Here is a 26,086-nt window from a genome sequence, read left to right as displayed (position 1 = left end):
TAGATGGGTGACAAAAACATATTTCATCAATTTTAAATTGAGGCTGTAACACAAAAAATTTGCATTAAGTCAATGAATACTTTCTCAAGGCACTGTACTTATGTGGCTGCCAGCCAAATAGCATTGCACTTCTGATGTCATCTGATGAAAATCAAGCTATTTTCTGTTGAATGTGATGGACTAATGTAGTTTCAGGGAAGGAAAACTACAGTTGCATGTCCCTGATCAATCTATTGAAGCAAAGAAACACAGTTGACTTTTAATATAAAATATAAAAAACAGCTGGACTCACCTGTCTCATGCTGTGCTATTTACAAACAAACACGTGACTGGGTCAACTGTTCTGGGGAACTATGGTAAGCTTCAAAATGGAAAATAATGTTACAGGTGGACACAGGAACGCAATCTCCTAACATATTGCACAAGTTGACTGCAGGTATTTACTTACAAAGTAGCTACAAATATGAACATTTATTGAAAACCTTAAAACTTCAAATAAATTGTTTCAACGGTATTGATAAACCATCCCGTGGATATTTCCAAATACACTGGTATACGGTATTTGCCATGGGATATCTCCGCCCCAAGGCAAAATGTTAAGAACTGCTGAAAACTTGGTTTAAAACTGCAACAACAACAAAAATCTGCCCATGGCAAAATGGGTACAATTGCATGAAATGTCTTATAAAATAGCAACATTTCCTCTCTGCCCCATGACAAAATACGTAGAACTGCAGAAACTTTATTTAAACTGCAACATTTTCTCTATGCCCTATGGCAAACTGTGTAGAATTGCAGGAAATTCACTTTAAAATGTAAATTTTTCTCTCCGACGTCAAGAGGGGAGGCTCTAAAACCATTTGTCTCCCAACCAAATCACGCTTAGAGCCCCCGATAGGCTAGAGCCGGCCCTGCTCAGGCTTACTGCTCTGTCACACACCGTCCACCACTTGTCTATGCTGAAACCATACAGAAAAAATTTCATTAAAAAAGGATGCACGATAAATGGAATTCTTATTCATTTCTTTACACTGAGGATGTAGCCTAACTGTTTTATGTTTCCTGTCATCGTTTCTATGCTCATTGTATCGTTGATTTTATGTATGGTATATAACACATGATTGTTCGCTGCCTTCTGAAAACCGATCACAGTTCATAACCAACCGTGCTAAGCTCTGGTGCAGAGCTATGCCTACTAAATTTACTACCACAACTTCATATAACATTAATATAGCTTCTCTCGTATGATCAAACAGTATCAAAGTATTCAGACAGCAATCATAATCAGTCTTTTTTGTAGATCTGTAAATTGAGAACTCGTAATATTGTTTAAAAGACAAAACTGACAGTTTGAATATCCTGTCTAAGTCATCACTGAATGGCAGCCCCCTCCACTCCCCTTCTCCCCACTTCTCTCCATCCTCCATTGGTCTGTGTGAGGATGTAATCAGCACTAACAAGCAAGCGGCTTCGAGCTCATACATATGCTAATCAGAGGAGCCATGTCACCAGTGGGACCCATCAGGCATTTAATTGGTAATCAGAAGCTCTGACACTTCCTGGTTCTCTGATCACCTCTTACGCCAACACAATGGCCACATTAGAGACACAGGACCGGTAAAGTGGTTCTGAGAGACACAGGAAACTATTAATAGAAAAATAATAAAACCATATGCATGAATCAAACCCGTTGTGAGGAATTCAATAAGCTATCCTGTTGATGTGTAAGAGTAGGTGAATTCATATCTGGCAATGGAGGAGCTTGTCACTGAATATGAATGGAGAAGCTAGCAGTGTCACACTCTGACCTAGGAGAGCTGTGTTTTCTCTGTTTAGTTAGGTTGCGGTGTGATAGGTGGGTGGGCATTCTATGTTTTTTGTGTCTATGTTGAGTTCTTGTTTTTCTATGTCTATGTTGAGTTTTGGGATGATCTCCAATTAGCGGCAGCTGGTTTGTGTTGTCTCTAATTGGAGATCATATTTAAGTTGGGGTTTGTCTATGGGGTTTTGTGGGTAGTTGTTTTCTGTTTTGTTCCTTGTAACCTGATGGAACTGTTGACGGTCGTTTTTGTTGTTTTGATTTAGTGTTTTCATTAAAGTAAAATGTGAGCACTTTACACGCCGCGCCTTGGTCCCCTTTGTACGACCCTCGTTACAGAACTACCCACCATGACTGGATCAAGCGGCGTGCCCAGGCAGAGATGGACACCTGGTCACACATGGAATGGATGGAGAGGAGAAACTGGACTTGGGGGCAAGTCATTGACAGATATCGGAGCCTACCGGGGAAGAACGAGAGGCAGTCCCAAAACATTTTTTTTGGGGGGGGCACACGGCTAGTTTGGCTGGGCCAGGGATGAGCCCTGAGCCAACTCCCCGTGCTTATTGTGGTGAGCATGTGCCTGCCTCTCGCACTCTCTCTCCAGTACGCCTCCATAATCCAGTACGTCCAGTGCCTGCACCTAGCGCTCTCCCTCCAGTGCGCCTCCAGAATCCAGGAAGTCCTGTGCCTGCTTCCCACACTCTCCCTCCAGTTCGCCTCAATAGCCCAGTAAGGCCGGTGCCTGCTTTGAGCACTCGGTCCTCAGTGCGTCTCCCCAGTCTGGTGAGACCGGTTCCAGCTCCCCGTAGGAAGCCTCCAGTGATGATCAATGGCACGAAGCCTCCAGTGATGATCCATGGCCCGGAGCCTGTAGGGATGATCCATGGCACAAAGCCTTCAGTGATGATCCATGGCCCGGAGCCTGTAGGGATGAACAATTGCACGAAGCCTCCAGTGATGATCCATGGCACGAAGCCTCCAGTGATAATGCATGGCCCGGAGCCTCCAGTGATGATCCATGGCACAAAGCCTCCAGTGATGATCCATGGCGCGGAACCAGTAGGTATGATCCATGGCATGGAACCTGCAGCGAAGGTCCCCAGTCCGGAACCTACAGAGACGCTCTCCAGTCCGGAGCCTCCAGCGACGCTCCTCAGCCCGGAGCCTCCAGCGACGCTCCTCAGCCTGGAGCCTCTAGCGACGCTCCCCAGTCCGGAGCCTCCAGCGACGCTCCCCAGTCCGGAGCCTCCAGCGACGCTCCCCAGTCCGGAGCCTCCAGCGACGTTCCCCAGCCCGGAGCCTCCAGCGACGCTCCCCAGCCCGGAGCCTCCAGCGACGCTCCCCAGCCCGGAGCCTCCAGCGGCGGTCCGCAGCCCGGAGCCTCCAGCGGCGGTCCGCAGCCCGGAGCCTCCAGCGGCGGTCCGCCGCCCGGAGCCTCCAGCGGCGGTCCGCAGCCCGGAGCCTCCAGCGGCGGTCCGCAGCCCGGAGCCTTCAGCGGCGGTCTGCAACCAAGAGTCTTCTGCGGCGGCCTTTAGCCTAGTCTTCAGCGGCGGTTGGTGGTAACAAGCTTCCGGCGTGGATCCACGGTCTGGTTCCTCCGGACATACAGAAGTGGGGGGGATCAGCAGGCGGTGGGGGTGCTACGCCCGGAACCAGAGCCGCCGCCAAATATGGATGCCCACCCGGACCCTCCCCAGTAGGTTCAGGTTTGCGGCTCTGACCTAGGGGAGCTGTGTTTTCTCTGTTTAGTTAGGTCGGGGTGTGATAGGTGGGTGGGCATTCTATGTTTTTTGTGTCTATGTTTAGTTCTTGTTTTTCTATGTCTATGTTGAGTTTTGGGATGATCTCCAATTAGAGGAAGCTGGTTCGTGTTGTCTCTAATTGGAGATCATATTTAAGTTGGGGTTTTGTGGGTAGTTGTTTTGTTCCTTGTAACCTGACGGAACTGTTGACGGTCGTTTTTGCTGTTTTGATTTAGTGTTTTCATTAAAGTAAAATATGAGCACATTACACGTCGCGCCTTGGTCCCCTTTGTACGACTCTCGTTACAAGCAGTTACATTATATCATATATTTTATAAAGGTAATTGAGTGTGCTCTTTTGATTACCTGAAAATCAGTGGCTCATAAATAACAACAAAATCATGACCGAATCACTGTCTCTCATCACAGTAAAATAGCATATTCACCTTTTAAATTACCACAGCACTGTCTTCACCCACAACATGATTCAACTCAAGGTGAAATCATCATGTTATGCTTAATCATTTTATCCCCCCCACCACAAAACTACATCTAAGATTGAAATGTCCTTGGATTGTAAATTAACTACACCACAAACGAATTTGCATAACTCATTAAAAACAGATAAGGTTCCATTTTCTGTTTTCTTCAACATTCCCCTCATGTTGCTTTGTGACAGAACACACTTGGGAGGGATGGTGGAGGAAGATGAAACAACAGCTCACTCTGTGTACCTGAACAGCATATCTACACTACCCTGTATATAAATCCTTCTCCTCTCTCTGTAGTACCCTGTCCCCCTGTCCCTGTCCTCTCTCTACACTACCCTGTATATAAATCCTTCTCTCTCTACACTACCCTGTCCCCCTGTCCCTGTCCTCTCTCTACACTACCCTGTCCCCCTGTCCCTGTCCTCTCTCTACACTACCCTGTCCCCCTGTCCCTGTCCTCTCTCTACACTACCCTGTCCCCCTGTCCCTGTCCTCTCTCTACACTACCCTGTATATAAATCCTGTATATAAATCCTTCTCCTCTCTCTGTAGTACCCTGTCCCCCTGTCCCTGTCCTCTCTCTGTAGTACCCTTTCCTCCTGTCCCTGTCCTCTCTCTGTAGTACCCTTTCCTCCTGTCCCTGTCCTCTCTCTGTAGTACCCTGTCCCCCTGTCCCTGTCTTCTCTCTACACTACCCTGTCCCCCTGTCCCTGTCCTCTCTCTACACTACCCTGTCCCCCTGTCCCTGTCTTCTCTCTACACTACCCTGTCCCCCTGTCCCTGTCCTCTCTCTACACTACCCTGTCCCCCTGTCCCTGTCCTCTCTCTACACTACCCTGTATATAAATCCTTCTCCTCTCTCTGTAGTACCCTTTCCCCCTGTCCCTGTCCTCTCTCTACACTACCCTGTCCCCCTGTCCCTGTCTTCTCTCTACACTACCCTGTCCCCCTGTCCCTGTCCTCTCTCTACACTACCCTGTCCCCCTGTCCCTGTCCTCTCTCTGTAGTACCCTTTCCCCCTGTCCCTGTCCTCTCTCTACACTACCCTGTCCCCCTGTCCCTGTCTTCTCTCTACACTACCCTGTCCCCCTGTCCCTGTCCTCTCTCTGTAGTACCTTTCCCCCTGTCCCTGTCCTCTCTCTGTAGTACCCTTTCCTCATGTCCCTGTCCTCTCTCTACACTACCCTGTATATAAATCCTTCTCCTCTCTCTGTAGTACCCTTTCCCCTGTCCCTGTCCTCTCTCTACACTACCCTGTCCCCCTGTCCCTGTCCTCTCTCTGTAGTACCTTTCCCCCTGTCCCTGTCCTCTCTCTGTAGTACCCTGTCCCCCTGTCCCTGTCCTCTCTCTGTAGTACCCTTTCCCCCTGTCCCTGTCCTCCCTGGCTAAATATGGACCAGTCTCTCACATCTCTCCAGGTGGCACACTGGCCTCAGTCCAAACTGAAGCCTCCAATATATTACAGATTACGTGTATCTGTAAAATGAAATAAAGTTGTAATGCTTTTCAACTACAATTTCACAAACACCTCGGCAGCACATAATGTCAACACATACTAATGGAGGTCTAGAAGGATCAAGCTACATGTGTGTCAGAGTCGAAGACACAATGTTTCCAGAGGTCAACCTTGTAATGATATGGCTGTTACTAGGTTTCCACTCAAGCAGAGACCTCTGAGTCCTGGGTATACAATCATCAAGTCCTTTAATTATATATGTTTGAGCAGGAGCTCTGTGCTGAGAACAGGGGGAACAGGGGAGCTGTGCAGGGGGAGCAGGGGATGCAGGCATATTGACTGTGATTAGTCTCAGAGCTGGATTAACAAGGCCTTCACAGTGACAGCTGTCAGGAAGCTGCTATGTTGACACACATGGACACCATACCAGCTAAAGCTATAACACCACCACCGTGAATCTGCTGAGCTCTACACTAAATCACACACTCTTTTATTATCCTATACTGAACAAAAATATTAACGCAATATGCAACAATTTCATAGATTATACTGAGTTACAGTTCATATGAGGAAATCAGTCAATTGAAATACATGCATTAGGCCCTAATCTATGGATTTCACATGACTGGGAATACATATATACATCTGTTGGTCACAGATACCGAAACAAAATGGGCCTCACAATGGGCCTCAGGAACTCGTCACGGTACTTTTGTGCATTCAAATTGCCATCGATAAAATACAATTGGGTTTGTTGCCCGTGGCTTATGGCTGCCCATACCATAACCCCACCTCCACCATGGGGCACTCTGTTCACAATGTTGATATCAGCAAACCGCTCACTCACACAACGCCATACACGTGGTCTGCGGTTGTGAGGCCGGTTGGACATACTGCCAAAGTCTATATAACAACGTTGGAGGTGGCTTATGGTTGAGAAATGAACATTCAATTCTCTGGCAACAGCTCTGGTGGACATTCCTGCAATCAGCATGCCAATTGCACGTCCCTCAAAACTTGAGACATCTGTAGCATTATGTTGTGTGACAAAACGGCACATTTTAGAGTGGCCTTTTATTCAAATCAAATCAAATCACAACCTCTACGCAGACGACACCATTCTGTATACTTCTGGCCCCTCTTTGGAGGACACTGTGTTAACTAACCTTCAGACGAGCTTCAATGCCATACAACTCTCCTTCCGTGGCCTCCAACTGCTCTTAAACGCAAATAAAACTAAATGCATGCTATTCAACCGATCATTGCCCGCACCTGTCCGCCCATCCAGCATCACTACTCTGGACGGCTCTGACTTAGAATACGTGGATAACTACAAATACCTGGGTGTCTGGTTAGACTGTACACTGTCCTTCCAGACTCATATTAAGCATCTCCAATCCAAAATTAAATCTAGAATCGGCTTCCTATTTCGCAACAAAGCATCCTTCACTCATGCTGCCAAACATACCCTCGTAAAACTGACCATCCTACCGATCCTCGACTTCGGCGATGTCATCTATAAAATAGCCTCCAACACTTTACTCAACAAACTGGATGCAGTCTATCACAGTGCCATCCGTTTTGTCACCAAAGCCCCATACACTACCCACCACTGCGACCTATATGCTCTCGTTGGCTGGCCCTCACTTTATACTCGTCGCCAAACCCACTGGCTACAGGTTATCTACAAGTCTCTCCTAGGTAAAGCCCTGCCTTATCTCAGCTCGCTGGTCACCATAGCAGCACCCACTCGTAGCACGCGCTCCAGCAGGTATATCTCACTGATCACCCCCAAAGCCAATTCCTCCTTTGGTCGCCTTTCCTTCCAGTTCTCTGCTGCCAATGACTGGAATCAACTGCAAAAATCTCTGAAGCTGGAGATTCCCATCTCCCTCACTAGCTTTAAGCACCAGCTGTCAGAGCAGCTCACAGATCACTGCACCTGTACATAGCCCATCTGTATACAGCCCATCTATCTACCTCATCCCCATACTGTATTTATTTATTTATTCCGCTCCTTTTGCACCCCAGTATCTCTACTTGCACATTCCATCTTTTGCACATCTACCATTCCAGTGTTTAATTGCCATACTGTAATTACTTTGCCACCATGGCCTATTTATTGCCTTAATTCCCTTATTTTACCTAATTTGCACTCACTGTATATAGACTTTTTGTTGAATTTTTTTCTTCTGTATTATTGACTGTATGTTTTGTTAATTCCATGTGTAACTCTGTGTTGTATGTGTCTAACTGCTATGCTTTTTCTTGGCCAGGTCGCAGTTGCAAATGAGAACTTGTTTTCAACTAGCCTACCTGGTTAAATAAAGGTGAAATAAAAAAAAATTAAGAAGTAAAATCAAAGTTTATTTGTCACGTGCGCTGAATACAACAGGTGTAGACCTTACAGTGAAATGCTTACTTACAGGCTCTAACCAACAGTGCAAAAAAGGTATTAGGTGAACTATAGGTAAGTAAAGAAATAAAAACAACAGTAAAAAGACAGTGAAAAATAACAGTAGCGAGGCTATATACAGTAGCGAGGCTATAACAGTAGCGAGGCTATATACAGTAGCGAGGCTATAACAGTAGCGAGGCTACATACAGGCACCGGTTAGTTGGGCTGATTGAGGTAGTATGTACATGTAGATATGGTTAAAGTGACTATGCATATATGATAAACAGAGAGTAGCAGTAGCGTAAAAGAGGGGTTGGCGGTTGGTGGGTGGCGGGACACAATGCACATAGCCCAGTTAGCCAATGTGCGGGGGAACTGGTTGGTCGGGCCAATTGAGGTAGTATGTACATGAATGTATAGTTAAAGTGACTATGCATATATGATAAACAGAGAGTAGCAGCAGTGTAAAAGAGGGGTTGGTGGTCCTTTTATTGTCCCCAGCACAAGGTGCACCTGTGTAACGATCATGCTGTTTAATCAGCTTCTTGATATGCCACACCTGTCAGGTGAATGGATTATCTTGGCAAAGGAGAAATGTCCACTAACAGACGTGTAAATACATTTGTGCACAAAATTTGATAGAAATAAGCGTTTTGTGTGTATGGAAAACATGGGACCAACATGTTGTGTTTATATTTTTGTTGAATGTAGATTCAATGTGATGGCACGTCTCAGAGAAAAAGCCACACTATTCTATATCTCCCCCATATCAATCTTATTCAGCTACAGCATAGTCAATGATATCAAATAACTCAAATAACGCAAAGAATTCTCTTTAAAACAAATATGAAACCAGAGAGCCTGTAAACCTGGGAGCCTGTAAGCCTGTAAACCAGAGAGCCTGTAAACCAACACACTGCTGCTGTAACCAAGCATATACTATTTTCTTAAACTTATCAGCATTAACACAACAATGTCAATAGCTTGGTTGCATTACTCTGTTAAGAAGCACACAGTGTGCCAACCAAGCCCCCTGGCAATGGGCATACAAAAATACTGGAGATTTACATCTGATATCATGCCATCTGTGAGGTCACTTGAACAAAAGGCCTGTGGGTTGTGTTTGTAGCTGTATATTTCAGGTTGTCAGAGAACCTCTATTCTTGCAGAAGCTCATGCTGGTAAGTTCCTTATTGATTGCCTGGCAGCTGCCTTTGGCAACATCTGTACCTGGCTAATATAGTGTGCTTTCAGCAGCCCCTGCAGTGCTCCCATTCCTCATCAATCTGGCCCTCTGATAATAGACAGTGTTGACCCACTAATCTGCCATAAGCAGAGTGCTTCATTCTGAAGATGAAGAGCCCGGGCCCTGTTTTCTCTCTCAAATCTGACGGATGTCACGTCAACAAACTTTCCTTTGAAGACGGGTAGACAGAGTGGGAGAGAGGGGGAGAATGAGAGAGGGAGAGAGATAGAAAAGGAATGGCGGGAGTAGAGAGGGATAAAGATAGAAAAGATTGATAGAGAGACTAGATAGAAAGATAAATAGAGAGCGGAGACGGAGAGAGAAAGAGAGAGTGAGAAAGAGAGAGAGATGCACTATGAGTGCATTAATGGGGACAGGTCTCTAGGGGGAAATTCCCTCTCCTCCAACTGACAGCCAAGCCCACTGTCAAAATAGCAAGCCGCACCACTCTCCCATTTTGAAGGAATATTTTTGCTTGAGGGTTGCACGTCACAGCTAGGAATTGCTCCTAAGCACAACACACCCATCAACTGGCCTAAAATAACTAATATTTTAGTCTGAATCAATTGAGGTAGAAAGTACAGCAGTGTTGAAATCCTACATAGCCCTAACTGTAGCCTATCAAGGTTAGTCTCATTGACATAAACCTTATTTTACAGGGAAGACCTGTTCCAAGACATGAGTAAGATTGCACATTTAAACCAGCTTGCTCTGCAGATGATCATTTGAAACATTCAGCCTCAGAAGTAAAAATAAAATAATACTGGAAGTCTTGATCTTCAATACAAACACGCTGCAAAAACGTGCAATGGTTAAACCCTAGATAAAAGAGTAGCTAGAACCCTGTGAAACACACAGCCTGTGAAGAAGGGTTGAAAGGAGGGAGGGAGGGAGGTGGTAGCAGGTAAGTAGCTAGAACCCTGGGAAACACACAGCCTGTGAAGAAGGGTTGAAAGAATGGAGGGGGGCGGTAGCAGGTAAGTAGCTAGAACCCTGGGAAACACACAGCCTGTGAAGAAGGGTTGAAAGGAGGGAGGGAGGCGGTAGCAGGTAAGTAGCTAGAACCCTGGGAAACACACAGCCTGTGAAGAAGGGTTGAAAGGAGGGAGGGAGGCGGTAGCAGGTAAGTAGCTAGAACCCTGGGAAACACACAGCCTGTGAATAAGGGTTGAAAGGAGGGAGGGAGGTGGTAGCAGGTAAGTAGCTAGAACCCTGGGAAACACACAGCCTGTGAAGAAGGGTTGAAAGGAGGGAGGGAGGTGGTAGCAGGTAAGCTGTGTTTGGTCTCGCCTCTGAGGGACTATTTTTAACACCGGCACTAGGTGCACCAAGGGGTTTCTCCGTATCACCGCAGCAACAGCCTGGGCCAGGGCAGGACCTACAGCGGAAAACGCTTACACATTTACACAGGCCTAGCAGAGAGTAGAGAAAATGTACCACAGTTAAAGCTAAAATCCTTGCTTCATAACCTTGGAGGTGGGTGTGATGATTGCTGCCTACAGCTAGGGCTATAGATTATGAGGTGTGTGATTTCTCATCATGGATGGTAGCCGTAGAGCATGAGGCGCGATACCACGACTGACAGATTGCTGTTGTTGTTTACATATTTGGAAGTCCCTTTTTCCGTTGGAAAAGAAAAAATTATAGTACTGACATTTTATACAAAGGCTAATGGTGGTGCCAGCACATCTGTAGCAACTATGAGGCTGCTAACCAGCAAAACATCCTTGCTCATGCTCATTATTACCCTATATGGAACATTATAACTAGGTAGCCAGTAGTGGTCTAATAGAAAACAGCTGTAAACAGACCCAGGGAGGGAACACGTGTGTCTTAGATAACAGAAAACATCCACTCAGGCTTTTGAGCAGAACAGCTGGAGTAGAAAGAGAGAGAGGAAGGGAAATGGACAGACTTGCTGCTGACGTTTGCCCCCTCTTGTTCCCACGCCTCCCCATCCCCCTCTCCTCTCCAACCATATCACTGCTTTTTACTCTTCTGTAGAGAATAAAAAGGCTTTGACAGCATCTGTCAATTCGAGAAAAAAAAGACTATTAATAAAGCAGGGAAAGATCTGAAGCTCAAGAAAAGCACAATGCAGTATTGCTCCTGATTAGCGCAGCAATCTAACACACTGCATCTCAGTGCTAGAGGCGTCACCACAGACCCTGGTTCAATTCCAGGCTGTATCACAACCGGCCGTGATTGGGAGTCCCATAGAGCGGTGCACAATTGGCCCAGCGTCGTCCGGATTAGGGTTTGGCCGCGGTAGGCCGTCATTGTAAATAAGAATTTGTTCTTAACTTGCCTAGTTAAATCAAGGTTAAAAAAAATTCTTAGAACAATGTGGATGTCAGCTGCCCCTGCAGTGACACACATTCCCAACCATCATTCTTCAGTGTTAAGGCCAAGCAATTTCTGCCACTCTGCTTTTACACAGGCGTGTTGATGATGTACTAAGTAAGCATTGTCCGTGTGTCCCCTCTCCCAACTGCCACCTCAGGTTGAATTGTCTGCTGTCCATGAAAGACACAAGGAGCAAAGTCGTTTATGTAAGATCAGATGAATAATTATTCCTCCATTATGATGTGTGAGTTAGGCTGAGCCTTGTTGTAAATCTCCACAGCATCACAGTATCACAGAGGTCTACTCTCATAGCCCTGTTAGTGAGATTCAACATCCAGGGACATGAGGGAACAGGCTACCAACTAGCACACAAATACTAATACTGTATGTGGCTAATGCAGTACGTCACTTGCAACAAATACTGACAATTACTGATGATCATCTATTACCTAAAATGCAACCATTGCAAAAAAATATTAAATGGGCTGCATACATACAAATAAATAATGCAGCAGCAACTTTGAGTTTCCATTAAATGCTAACTGCTTTCAGGTTTAATCTGGTGGTATTTTGGAACCGCCTGTGGAGGTTTGTGCGAAATAACCCGCCATCTCATTATAAAGGCATTAGCATCAAAAGATGACCTTTAGAAAAGGCCTCCAGTTGTGTGACTAAGAGAGGTCTGAGAAATGACATGTTATTACATTAGAACGCTGGTGAAACGGCTAGCTAGCCCACTGTATGAACACTGACATCAGAGCGGTGCAATACTCCCATGTGGAGAGTATTTATCATTTTTGAAATGATATGGCTATAATATGAGGAATCCCAAAAATGAATACCTCATTACCCTTTAAATCAAATCAAATCAAAATTGATTTGTCACGTGCGCTGAATACAACAGGTGTAGACCTTACAGTGAAATGCTTACTTACAGGCTCTAACCAATAGTGTAAAACATGTATTAATGTGAACAATAGGTAGGTAAAGAAATAAAACAACAGTAAAAAGACAGGCTATATACAGTAGCGAGGCTATAGAAGTAGCGAGGCTACATACAGACACCGGTTAGTCAGGCTGATTGAGGTAGTATGTACATGTAGATATGGCTAAAGTGCATATATGATGAACAGAGAGTAGCAGTAGCGTAAAAGAGGGGTTGGCGGGTGGTGGGTGGGACACAATGCAGATAGCCCGGTTAGCCAATGTGCGGGAGACCTGGTTGGTCGGCCCAATTGAGGTAGTATGTACATGAATGTATAGTTAAAGTGACTATGCATATATGATAAACAGAGAGCAGCAGCGTAAAAAGAGGTGTTGGGGGGCACACAATGCAAATAGTCCAGGTAGCCCTTTGATTACCTGTTCAGGAGTCTTATGGCTTGGGGGTAAAAACTGTTGAGAAGCCTTTTTGTCCTAGACTTGGTGCTCCGGTACCACTTGCCATGCGGTAGTAGAGAGAACAGTCTATGACTGGGGTGGCTGGGGTCTTTGACAATTTTTAGGGCCTTCCTCTGACACCGCCTGGTGTAGAGGTCCTGGATGGCATTAGCCCCAGTGATGTACTGGGCCGTACGCACTACCCTCTGAAGTGCCTTGCGGTCAGAGGCCGAGCAATTGCTGTACCAGGCAGTGATGCAACCAGTCAGGATGCTCTCGATGTTGCAGCTGTAGAACCTTTTAAGGATCTCAGGACACATGCCAAATCTTTTAAGTTTCCTGAGGGGGAATAGGCTTTGTCGTGCCCTCTTCATGACTGTCTTGGTGTGTTTGGACCATTCTAGTTTGTTGTTGATGTGGACACCAAGGAACTTGAAGCTCTCAACCTGCTCCACTACAGCCCCGTCGATGAGAATGGGGGCATGCTCGGTCCTCCTTTTCCTGTAGTCCACAATAATCTCCTTAGTTTTGGTTACGTTGAGGGATAGGTTGTTATTCTGGCACCACCCGGCCAGGTCTCTGACTTCCTCCCTATAGGCTGTCTCGTCGTTGTCGGTGATCAGGCATACCACGGTTGTGTCATCTGCAAACGTAATGATGGTTTTGGAGTCATGCCTGGCCATGCAGTCGTGGGTGAACAGGGAGTACAGGAGGGGACTGAGCACGCACCCCTGGGGAGCTCCAGTGTTGAGGATCAGCGTGGCAGATGCGTTGCTACCTACCCTCACCACCTGGGGGCGGCCCGTCAGGAAGTCCAGGATCCAGTTGCAGAGGGAGGTGTTTAGTCCCAGGATCCTTAGCTTAGTGATGAGCTTTGAGGGTACTATCGTGTTGAACGCTGAGCTGTAGTCAATGAATAGCATTCTCACATAAGTGTTCCTTTTGTGCAGGTGGGAAAGGACAGTGTGGAGTGCAATAGAGATTGCATCAACAGTGGATCTGTTTGGGTGGTATGCAAATTGGAGTGGGTCTAGGGTTTCTGGGATAATGGTGTTGATGTGAGCCATTACCAACCTTTCAAAGCACTTCATGGCTATGGACGTGAGTGCTACATGTCTGTAGTCATTTAGGCAGGTTGCCTTTGCGTTCTTGGGCACAGGGACTCTGGTGTTCTGCTTGAAACATGTTGGTATTACAGACTCAATCAGGGACATGTTGAACATGTCAGCGAAGACACCTGTCAGTTGGTCAGCACATGCATGGAGCACACATCCTGGTAATCCGTCTGGCCCCGTAGCCTTGTGTATGTTGACCTGTTTAAAGGTCTTACTCACGTCGGCTACGGAGAGCGTGATCACACAGTCGTCCGGAACAGCTGATGCCCTCATGCATGCCTCAGTGTTGCTTGCCTCGAAGCGAGCATAGAAGTGATTTAGCTCGTCTGGTAGGCTCGTGTCACTGGGCAGCTCACGGCTGTGCTTCCCTTTGTAGTCTGTAATAGTTTGCAAGCCCTGCCACATAAGACGAGCGTTGGAGCCGGTGTTATATGATTCAATCTTAGCCCTGTATTGACGCTTTGCCTGTTTGATGGTTCGTTGCAGGGCATAGCAGGATTTCTTGTAAGCTTCCGGGTTAGAGTCCCGCACCTTGAAAGCGGCAGCTCTACCCTTTAGCTCAGTGCATATGTTGCCTGTAATCCATGGCTTCTGGTTGGGGTATGTACGTACAGTCACTGTGGGGACGACATCCTCGATGCACTTATTGATAAAGCCAGTGACTGATGTGGTGTACTCCTCAATGCCATCGGAAGAATCACGGAACATGTTCCAGTCTTTGCTAGCAAAACAGTCCTGTAGTTTAGCATCTGCTTCATCTGACCACTTTTTTATAGACCGAGTCACTTTAGTCATGTTTACTCATGTTAAGTGTTGGAGTTTGACCCAGTCATTCAGTCACGCATGCTCACACACCTGAGAATAAACAACCAATGAGAAACACTGTAATGGAAGCTGTAATGTAACTACCCTTCATTACCTGCCTGGAAATAGGGAGTTCCCTAATTAACACTAGCCTACTTTAGTTAACCCAGAGGTGACCGAAGTGAGGGCAGCACCCAACGTTCCAGCCCTTAGCTAGCCCGTGTCAGTGTGTTGGTGACAGAAAACCAACACACACATGCACCACTATTAGCAGGCAACACACGTGTGGGGCTCTGAGCAAAATCATTTAAAGAGAACTGTTGAAGTGCAGAGAGCCAGTGATGGCTGCATGGGAAATGTGCTGCTGCAGGCTGCTGTGTTGTGTTGGAATTATTCCAGCTCACCTCTGTTTATTGGCATATTACAGGGCCCTGCCATCTCTCATGGAGGCTGGAAAGTCCCCAGCCAGCCACAGCAGCAGATCCCATCTCACTAATGCTGTTGCACAACTCTCAATCACTTTAATAAAGTTTTATTGTTGCCGGACCGCCAAGGCTGAGGCACTCCTCGCATGAGACATTATGTCACATCCACTGAGACCTTACCATGAGAGGGATGTCCCAGGAAGCGGCAGGCAGCTGTCCGACATTAGAGAATCATTTAAATATTGTTTGAGGACCCTCAAAAAATAAATGATATTCATAAAGGTTACATTGCACTTAGACCTCAGTGCTAACGCATAATCTGGGCAGCTCTCCAGGCAATCTCTCGCCACACATTTCCAATGCAGGGCTCAGTCTCTCATCTATAGAGGTCTCATGCTTTGCAATCCATCTCAGTCTCTCAAAACATGTCAAAGGTCAGGAGGTAAAAATGCAATATTTTGTCAACTCTAAACTGTTCTGGCCTGGAGGGAGAATGAACTTGGCAAAACATTTATTTATATTGTCAGTAGTTTTTTATTCACAAGTTTGTTATTGGCTGGAACGGGTGCCAATCACTGTCCAGTGAAAATCTCCCTTTTAAAAGTTAATATTATTTTAAATAAATACCCAAATAATGTTGTTGACTCATCCTATACTCGTATTTGTGGCCAAAGCATTAATTGGAGAAAAAACACTTAAAAACCCCCACCTCAAACTTGTATGTCAAACAGACCATTTAAAAAATGCTTACTATTTACTCATATAATATGATGTCGTACTCCTGAGGAGAATGAGCTGGCCGATCAGCAGTCTAGAGGAGGAAAACTATTTTGCTCATATTGTAAATAAGTATAGGTCATATTTTATAGAAATCTGGAAACACTATGCTCATTTGAGACCCCTCTTTCAAAGTCACTGAGATCTCTTTCTTTTAGATATGGTAGCCAAAATAATGAGCAACCCGCTTTCAATATACAAAATATACAATATACATGGCCAAAAGTATGTGGACAGCTGCTCGTCAAACATCTCATTCTAAAATCATGGGCATTAATATGGAGTTGGTCCCCCCTTTGCTGCTATAACATCTTCTACTCTTCTGGGAAGGCTTCCACTAGATGTTGGAACATTGCTGCAGGGACTTGGTTCTATTTAGCCACAAGAGCATTAGTGAGGTCGGGCACTGATGTTGGGCAATTAGGCCTGGCTCGCAGTCTGCGTTCCAATTCATCCCAAATGTGTTCAATGGGGTTGAGGTCAGGTCTCTGTGCAGGCCAGTCAAGTTCTTCCACACCAATCTCAACAAACTATACTGCTCAAAAAAATAAAGGGAACACTTAAACAACACATCCTAGATCTGAATGAAAGAAATCATCTTATTAAATATCTGAGACATGATGTCCCAGATGTGCTCAATTGGATTCAGGTCTGGGGAACGGGTGGGCCAGTCCATAGCATCAATGCCTTCCTCTTGCAGGAACTGCTGACACACTCCAGCCACATGAGGTCTAGCATTGTCTTGCATTAGGAGGAACCCAGGGCCAACCGCACCAGCATATGGTCTCACAAGGGGTCTGAGGATCTCATCTCGGTACCTAATGGCAGTCAGGCTACCTCTGGCGAGCACATGGAGGGCTGTGCGGCCGCTCAAAGAAATGCCACCCCACACCATGACTGACCCACCGCCAAACCGGTCATGCTGGAGGATGTTGCAGCCAGCAGAACGTTCTCCACGGTGTCTCCAGACTCTGTCACTTGCTCAGTGTGAACCTGCTTTCATCTGTGAAGAGCACAGGGCGCCAGTGGCAAATTTTCCAATCTTGGTGTTCTCTGGCAAATGCCAAACGTCCTGCACGGTGTTGGGCTGTAAGCACAACCCCCACCTGTGGACGTCGGGCCCTCATACCACCCTCATGGAGTCCGTTTCTGACCGTTTGAGCAGACACATGCACATTTGTGGCCTGCTGGAGGTCATTTTGCAGGGCTCTGGCAGTGCTTCTCCTGCTCCTCCTTGCACAAAGGCGGAGGTAGCGGTCCTGCTGCTGGGTTGTTGCCCTCCTACGGCCTCCTCCACGTCTCCTGATGTACTGGCCTGTCTCCTGGGTGCCCCTCCATGCTCTGGACACTACGCTGACAGACACAGCAAACCTTCTTGCGACAGCTCGCATTGATGTGCCATCCTGGATGAGCTGCACTACCTGAGCCACTTGTGTGGGTTGTAGACTCCGTCTCATGCTACCACTAGAGTGAAAGCACCGCCAGCATTCAAAAGTGACCAAAACATCAGCCAGGAAGCATAGGAACTGAGAAGTGGTCTGTGGTCACCACCTGCAGAACCACTCCTTTATTGGGGGTGTCTTGCTAATTGCCTATAATTTCCACCTGTTGTCTATTCCATTTGCACAACAGCATGTGAAATTTATTGTCAATCAGTGTTGCTTCCTAATTGGACAGTTTGATTTCACAGAAGTGTGATTGACTTGGAGTTACATTGTGTTGTTTAAGTGTACCCTTTATTTTTTGAGCAGTGTATTTCTGTATGGACCTTGCTTTGTGCACGGGGGCATTGTCATGCTGAAACAGGAAAGGGCCTTCACCAAACTGTTGCCACAAAGTTGGAAGCACAGAATCGTCTAGAATGTCATTGTATGCTGTAACATTAAAATTTGCCTTCACTAAAACTAAGGGGCGTAGCCTGAACCATGAAAAACAGCCCCAGACCATTATTCCTCCTCCACCAAACTTTACAGTTGGCACTATGCATTGTGGTAGGTAGCGTTCTCCTGGTATCCGCCAACCCCAGATTCGTCCGTCAGACTGCCAGTTGGTGAAGTGTGATTCATCACTCCAGAGAACACATTTCCACTGCTCCAGAGTCCAATGGCGGCGAGCTTTATACCACTCCAGCCGACATATGGCATCGCGCATGGTGATCTTAGGCTTGTGTGCGGCTGCTCGGCCATGGAAACCCATTTCATGAAACTCCAGACAAACAGTTCTTGGGCTGACGTTGCTTCCAGAGGCAATTTGGAGCTCAATAGTGAGTGTTGCAACCGAGGACAGACGATTTTTACGCACTACAGCACCCGGCGGTCCCGTTCTGTGAGCATGTGTGGCATACCACTTTGCGGTGGTATGCCGGTGTTGCTCGTAGACGTTGCACTTCACAGTAACAGCACTAACAGTTGACCGGAAAAGCTCTAGCAGGGCATACATTTTTCGAGCTGACTTGTTGGAAAGGTGGCATCCTATGAGGGTGCCATGTTGAAAGTCACTGAGCTCTTCAGTAAGGCCATTCTACTGTCAATGTTTGTCTATAGAGATTGCATGGCGGTGTGCTCGAATTTATACACTTGTCAACAACAGGTGTGGCTGAAATTGCCGAATCCACTAATTTTAAGGGATGTCCATATACTTCTTGGCCATGTCGTTTACTTTGTATCCTTCATTTACTCAAGTGATTCCTTTATTTTGGCAGTTACCTGTAGCTTGACCCTTTCAGACTCCCATTACTAAAGTAAGTATTGAGTGAAACACAGCAGCACTGAGAACAAAGGGTGGATTATGGGTTGTTATTATGGAGGTTGACTTTACAGAGCAGATAGCATTCATGTTTCCAGCCCAAGCCCTGTAGGCCTCCATCCCTCCATCAGTACCCAGCAGCTGGGTGAACTGCTGTAAGCAGTCTGAGCAGGCCTGTTATTATTAGACATTTGCAGATGAAATCACCACAAATACCTTGTAGTGACCTACACTGTTACTGAGTCACTATATCAGGAAACAAGAGATTGAGTAGACTACAGCCTCTCAAATAACTTCCGACTGGGCACACAGTCGTTGAATCAATGCTGTTTCCACATCATTTCAATGAAATGACGTTGAACCAACGTGGGATAGATGTTGAATTGACGTCTGTGCCCAGTGTGTTATCACAGCACAAGAAAAGGGAGCAATATCAAACAATGATGTGCTACAACCTCTGACTCATTTTTATTCAATGTAAGACAATAAAAAACCTCTGTTGCAAATATGAATCTGAATAGTCTGTACCTTATTTGAGCTAAAACCCATTCAAAACAATAAGACCTGTTTTCTCTAGACAAGCAACATAACTAGTCTGAGGCTGGATAATACAACAGTTTAGTGAACAAATTGCGATCAACCTTCAGTCATTGCCTCTGCCATGTGGCTATGGGGTTAACATCTTCTGAATAATCCTAGAGAAATTACACCTGCTCAACATGATATTGCGGATTACAGAGGATTTGGTATATTCTCTGGAAGAGTCCTTTTAAACATGCATAGCAAATCTGAGAGTCTGCTAAATACACATATAATCAAATATAATTAACATATTTCGCAGTCTTACCTCTGTTTCATGTGTCATGGGGTTAAATCCACAGAGGTTGCAGATAGTATTCTTGCATTCTGTGCAGGTGTTGTAGTTGGGAGGGTCCTTGGATCCCTTGTTGAGTTCCACCTTGCAGAGTGGACAGGTAGACTGGCCTGCTTTGGGAGCTGGTTGGGAGGATGCTCCTCCCTTTGGAGGATCTGATGGGAGTTTGTCCACTTTGGCATGTACTGATGGGGGAACCTTGACATGCTGGGGTTGCTCTGCTTTCTTCTCCTCTGATCTCAGAGCAGCAGGTGGTTTGGTCTCGTTTGCAGGGGGCATCTTGGGAGAGGCATGGGCTGTTAAAGACACCTTGGGGGAAGCTGGCAGTGTGGTGAGTGGTTCGTCCTGAACAGCTGAGGTGATCAAAGTGGATGCAGAGCTGAAGATGGAGGAACCAAAGCCAAACATCTTCTCAGAAACTGAGTCTTCAGGCTTTGGATGAGATTTAGTACCACCAAAGCCAAAGAAGCCCCCTGACTGCTTTGCGGGTGGGGCATGTGATTCCGGTACAGGTTTGGCAGGAGAGCTCCCTCCTTTTGGAAACTGTTGCGGAGAATGTCCAGGCTCCTGCTTTAAGGGAGCAGTTTTGGGGTCTGGCTTTGGAGCTGGCTGGGGTTGTATTTGAGGTGGGGGCTTTGTAGCAGGCTGTTGCAGTGAAGGAGTTTGCTTTTCTTGCTGCTGTACAGGTGTAGCAGCTCCACTGGATTTGGGTGTGGCTGGAAGTGGTTGGTCCACTGGTTTCTGTACAATTCTAGGTTCTTCATTCTCCTTCTCAGCCACAGCAGGTGAAGCCTGTTTATTTTGTGTGGATCCTAGTGGTGGGGTCTCCTCCTTTTTGTCTGCATTTGGTGCTGGGGTACCAGCGGGAATTGGTGTCTCCTGAGGTACACTGGGTGTAGTGATCTCTTTTTGGCCAGCCGCAGGTACAGGGATCTCCTCCTTCTGGGGTTTAGCTGGAGCTGGGGTCGGCTTTTGAGATGCAGCAGGTGTGACATTCTCCTTTTGAAGTGCAACAGGTGTAGAGACTATGCTGGGCAAGGGTTGGGATTTCATCATGGGAGGTCCTGGGGGTTCCATTGCTCCAAGTGCTCTCTGCATCTGGCAGGTCAGACAGAGCCATTCCTTTACCTGAAATAAAATAACAGTGTTGATAAAAAATAACTAAAAATAATATAACTAAAAATAATATTAATATAAATAATATATCTCATCTTAGTTGCTATTTAAACACTGCATACTACATGTGACATACATACAAAATAACTGTCTCATGCTCTACATCTCTGTGTGTGTGTGTGTGTGTGTGTGTGTGTGTGTGTGTGTGTGTGTGTGTGTGTGTGTGTGTGTGTGTGTGTGTGTGTGTGTGTGTGTGTGTGTGTGTGTGTGTGTGTGTGTGTGTATGTTTGTGTGTGTGTTTGTGTGAGAGTGTGTGTGTGCGTGCGAGTGTTTTTAAATTATGTATATCTATGTTGTATGTACTATCTAGGCACCTGACCTGAGCCATAAGGGAGACTAGGCATCTACCACCCCACTACCACTATCAGCGGGGCAATGAAGCATATGTTGTTTGTCCCTCCACTTTGGTTCTGAAATCACCATCACCCACTGATTAACTTGTAATTTTTGCAGATAAAGTGTGTGAGCTAGTATTGTATTAATATTGACTGTAAAAAATTGCTGTGGCAAAGCCAATGAATATGTAGCACAACTTTGGATTTCATCCCCATCTCAAAACCAGATGGTTTTGACCGTTTGAAAGTTTTTACTGAGTAAGCTTCTCCTCGCGCTTCGGGCATGCCTCGCAAAAGGGATTGGTGGCCTCGTTATGAAATGATCAACTTTACCATGTAAACTCAGCAAAACAAGAAATGTCCTCTCACTGTCAACTGCGTTTATTTTCAGCAAACTTAACATGTGTAAATATTTGTATGAACATAACAGGATTCAACAACTGAGACATAAACTGAAGAAGTTCCACAGACATGTGACTAACAGAAATGTAATAATGTGTCCCTGAACAAAGGGGGGGTCAAAATCAAAAGTAACAGTCAGTGTCTCTGTGGCCACCAGCTGCATTAAGTACTGCAATGCATCTCCTCCTCATGGACTGCAACAGATTTGCCAGTTCTTGCTGTGAGATGTTACCACACTCTTCCACCAAGGCACCTGCAAGTTCCCGGACATTTCTGGGGGGAATGGCCCTAGCCCTCACCCTCCAATCCAACAGGTCCCAGACGTGCTCAATGGGATTGAGATCCAGGATCTTCACTGGCCATTGCAGAACACTGACATTCCTGTCTTGCAGGAAATCACGCAAAGAACATGCAGTATGGCTGGAGGCATTGTCATGCTGGAGGGTCATGTAAGGATGAGCCTGCAGGAAGGGTACCACATGAGGGAGGAGGATGTCGTCCCTGTAACGCACATCGCTGAGATTGCCTGCAATGACAACAAGTTCAGTCCGATGATGCTGTGACACACCGCCCCAGGCCATGACAGACCCTCCACCTCCAAATCGATCCCGCTCCAGAGTACGGACCTCGGTGTAATGCTCGTTCCTTCGACGATAAACGCAAATCCGACCATCACCCCTGGTGAGACAAAACCGCAACTCGTCAGTGAAGAGCACTTTTTGCGAGTCCTGTCTGGTCCAGCGACAGTGGGTTTGTGCCCATAGGCGACATTGTTGCCGGTGATGTCTGGTGAGGACCTGCCTTACAACAGGCCTACAAGCCCTCAGTCCAGCCTCTCTCAGAATATTGAGGACTGTCAGAGCGCTGATGGAGGGATTGTGCGTTCCTGGTGTAACTCGGGCAGTTGTTGTTGCCATCCTGTACCTGTCCCTCAGCTGTGATGTTCGGATATACCGATCCTGCGCAGGTGTTGTTACACGTGGTATGCCACTTGCGAGGATGATCAGCTGTCCGTCCTGTCTCCCTGTAGCGCTGTCTTAGGCATCTCACAGTATGGACATTGCAATTCATTGCCCTAGCCACATCTGCAGTCCTCATGCCTCCTTGCAGCATGCCTAAGGCACATTCACGCAGATGAGCAGGGACCCTGGGCATCTTTCTTTTGGTGTTTTTCAGAGTCAGTAGAAAGGCCTCTTTAGTGTCCTAAGTTTTTATAACTGTGACATTTACATTTACATTTTAGTCATTTAGCAGACGCTCTTATCCAGAGCGACTTACAGTAGTGAATGCATACATTTCATTTCATACTATTTTTTTCTTCTTCGTACTTGGCCCCCCGTGGGAATCAAACCCACAACCCTGGCATTGCAAACACCATGCTCTACCAACTGAGCTACGGGGAAGGTGACCTTAATTGCCTACCGCCTGTAAGCTGTTAGTGTATTAACGACCGTTCCACAGGTGCATGTTCATAAATTGTTTAAGGTTCATTGAACAAGCATGGGAAACAGTGTTAAACCCTTTACAATGAAGATCTGTGAAGTTATTTGGATTTTTACGAATTATCTTTGAAAGACAGGGTCCTGAAAAAGGGACATTTCTTTTTTTGCTGAGTTTAAATCTAAAAATGACCATACTGATTGTTTAAAGCAAAACAACCAAAACAAAGCTGGGCAGAGTGTGCAGTTTGAATAGGCTACTATCATTGCCTGGGGTTGTTTGGCATGCAAAATTACTTGTAGATCAATGACTGTCAACACAGTTACATGCAGTCCAACACTGAAGAAGAGAGGACGCATCAGTTGTTACAAGATAAGAGATATTTTCAGACAGTAGAAAGAATGTAATATGAGCAGAAAATGCTTGTGAACCGTGAATTCATAACTTTAGAATCTATTTTTTGAACGATGCATAGTACATTGGGATTGGTTTGGGGTCCGTGGACTGATGCGTTTCGGTGAATGTTACATCCCTAGCATATTCTGTAGAGTATGGGAGCCACGATGTACTCCAAACCCCTTCAGACAAAAGTCATGCACCTAACAATATGTTAAATGTGATCAGTAGCAGATGAACATGAATATCAAAACCTTGCCAAGATACTCAAAGACAATGCTGTCAGATTACAATTGGTTTCCAGGAAGATCATAAACCAACATTAGATATTTTTTAAGGAAAGACAATATTAATAACAAGAACTCCATCAAAGCATCTTGTTATCCTTTCTTACAACTCCCATGAAAGACAAGACTAGCGAATATAAACATTGTATATATATATATATATATATAGTTCGTATCATTAACCAATTGTTCTAAAAAAAAAACCACAACAGTTATTTTAGAGTAGCTAACTACTTTGATGAAACATATACTATTTACTTACAGTTTCATGTGGCATGGGGTTAAATCCACAGAGGTTGCAGACAGTGTTCTTGCATTCTGTGCAGGTGTTGTAGTTGGGAGGGTCCTTGGAGCCCTTGTTGAGTTCCACCTTGCAGAGTGGACAGGTAGATTGGCCTGCTTTGGGAGCTGGTTGGGAGGATGCTGCTCCCTTTGGAGGCGCTGATGGGGGTTTGTCCACTTTGGCATGTACTGATGGGGGGATATTGGCCTTCTGGGGTTGCGCTGCTTTCTTCTCCTCTGCTTTCTGAGCAGCAGGTATTTTTGTCTCATTTGCAGGAGGCATCTTGGGAGAGGTCTGGGCCAGTGCAGATATCTTGGGGGAAGCTGGCGGTGTGGTGCGGGGCTCGTCCTGAACAACTGAGGTTATCAAAGTGGAGGCAGAGCTGAAAATGGAAGAGCCAAAGCCAAACATCTTCCCAGACACTGACTCTTCGGGCTTTGAGGAGGCAGACTGAGATTTGGGACCTCCAAAGCCAAATAAGCCTCCTGATTCCTGCTTGGGGGGTTGCTTTGTGGCTGGGAAGGCACTACTCTCCCTACGCCCAGGGATGGGCTGCTGTGGTGGTTTATGAGGTTCTGATGTTCTCCGGTTCTCCAGTGGAGCCTTCTGAGCAGGCACTGGGCTTGCCGGATTTTGAGTGTCTGCTGCTTTAGCAGCTTCAATTATTGATATATCAGGCTCTGATTTTGCAGCCTCTGCTGAGGGCTGCGGAGGCTGTCCTTGTTGTTGTAGAGTCTTCTGTTGTGGAGGTTGTTGGACTACTGTTGGAGTCGGTTTGTCCACTGATTTCTGGTCCTGCTGGCAAACCACTGTCGGGGATACCTCCTTCTTCTGTGACGAGCCTGGTGCTGGGGTCTCTTTCACTAAAGCAGGAGTCATAGACACCTTGGGGGAAGCTGGAGGTGTGGTGCGGTGCTCATCCTGAACAGCTGAGGTGATCAAAGTGGATGCCGAGCTGAAGATAGAGGAGCCAAAGCCAAGCATCTTCCCAGACACTGAGTCTTCAGGCTTTGACTGAGCAGGCTGAGATTTAGCACCACCAAAGCCAAAGAAGCCTCCTGACTCCTGCTTGGTGGGCTGGGCCTGTGGTGGTGGTACAGATTTTGCATGAGAGGCTCCACCTTTTGGAAGCTGTTGTTGAGGCTTCCCGGGCTCTCCTTTCTGTGTCCCTGCTAGAGGCTGAGGTTGTTGCTCTTGTTGTTGTGGAGTCTCTTGGTGTGGAGGATGTTGGACAGGGGTTGGAGTTGATTTGTCCACTGGCGTTTTGTCCTGCTGTGAAGCCACTGCCGGAAATACCTCCTTCTGTGGTGACCCTGGTGCTAGGTTCTTCTTCTCTTTCTCTGAAGCAGGAGTCATTGGCTCCTTTAGGGGAGCAGTTTCGAGGTCTGGCATTGGAGCTTGCTGGGGCTGTACTTGTTGTGATGCCTTTGTAGCAGGAGTTTGCTTTTCTTGCTGCTGTACAGTTGCAACAGCTCCACTGGTTTTGGGTGTGGCTGGAATTGGTTGGTCCACTGGTTTCTGTACAATTCTAGGTTCTTCATTCTCCTTCTCAGCCACAGCAGGTGAAGCCTGTTTATTTTGTGTGGATCCTAGTGGTGGGGTCTCCTCCTTTTTGTCTGCATTTGGTGCTGGGGTACCAGCGGGAATTGGTGTCTCCTGAGGCACACTGGGTGTAGTGATCTCTTTTTGGCCAGCCGCAGGTACAGGGATCTCCTCCTTCTGGGGTTTAGCTGGAGCTGGGGTCGGCTTTTGAGATGCAGCAGGTGTGACATTCTCCTTTTGAAGTGCAACAGGTGTAGAGACTATGCTGGGCAAGGGTTGGGATTTCATCATGGGAGGTCCTGGGGGTTCCATTGCTCCAAGTGCTCTCTGCATCTGGCAGGTCAGACAGAGCCATTCCTTTACCTGAAATAAAATAACAGTGTTGATAAAAAATAACTAAAAATAATATAACTAAAAATAATATTAATATAAATAATATATCTCATCTTAGTTGCTATTTAAACACTGCATACTACATGTGACATACATACAAAATAACTGTCTTATGCTCTACATCTGTGTGTGTGTGTGTGTGTGTGTGTGTGTGTGTGTGTGTGTGTGTGTGTGTGTGTGTGTGTGTGTGTGTGTGTGTGTGTGTGTGTGT

The 26,086-nt window shown here is 46.2% G+C and overlaps 1 protein-coding gene across 1 annotated transcript in view; it reads right to left on the bottom strand.

Annotated features, from left to right (window-relative positions):
- LOC106599044 (uncharacterized) overlaps positions 1-26,086 on the bottom strand; it is a 158,004-nt gene that overhangs the window by 71,442 nt on the left and 60,476 nt on the right. Inside the window, exons 16-17 of the mRNA XM_082956625.1 lie at positions 23,920-25,845; positions 19,595-20,749 (exon numbers count right to left, since the gene is read on the bottom strand). Of these exons, the coding sequence (XP_082812751.1) occupies positions 19,595-20,749; positions 23,920-25,845 (3,081 nt within the window). The remainder of the gene's footprint in view (positions 1-19,594; positions 20,750-23,919; positions 25,846-26,086) is intronic.

The sequence above is a fragment of the Salmo salar genome, chromosome 10, assembly GCF_965601325.2.
Source record: "Salmo salar chromosome 10, fSalSal1, whole genome shotgun sequence".
NCBI classification, from domain to species: Eukaryota; Metazoa; Chordata; class Actinopteri; order Salmoniformes; family Salmonidae; genus Salmo; species Salmo salar.
Note: the sequence above shows the minus strand (reverse complement) of the source record. Positions and strands in the feature narration are given on the sequence as shown.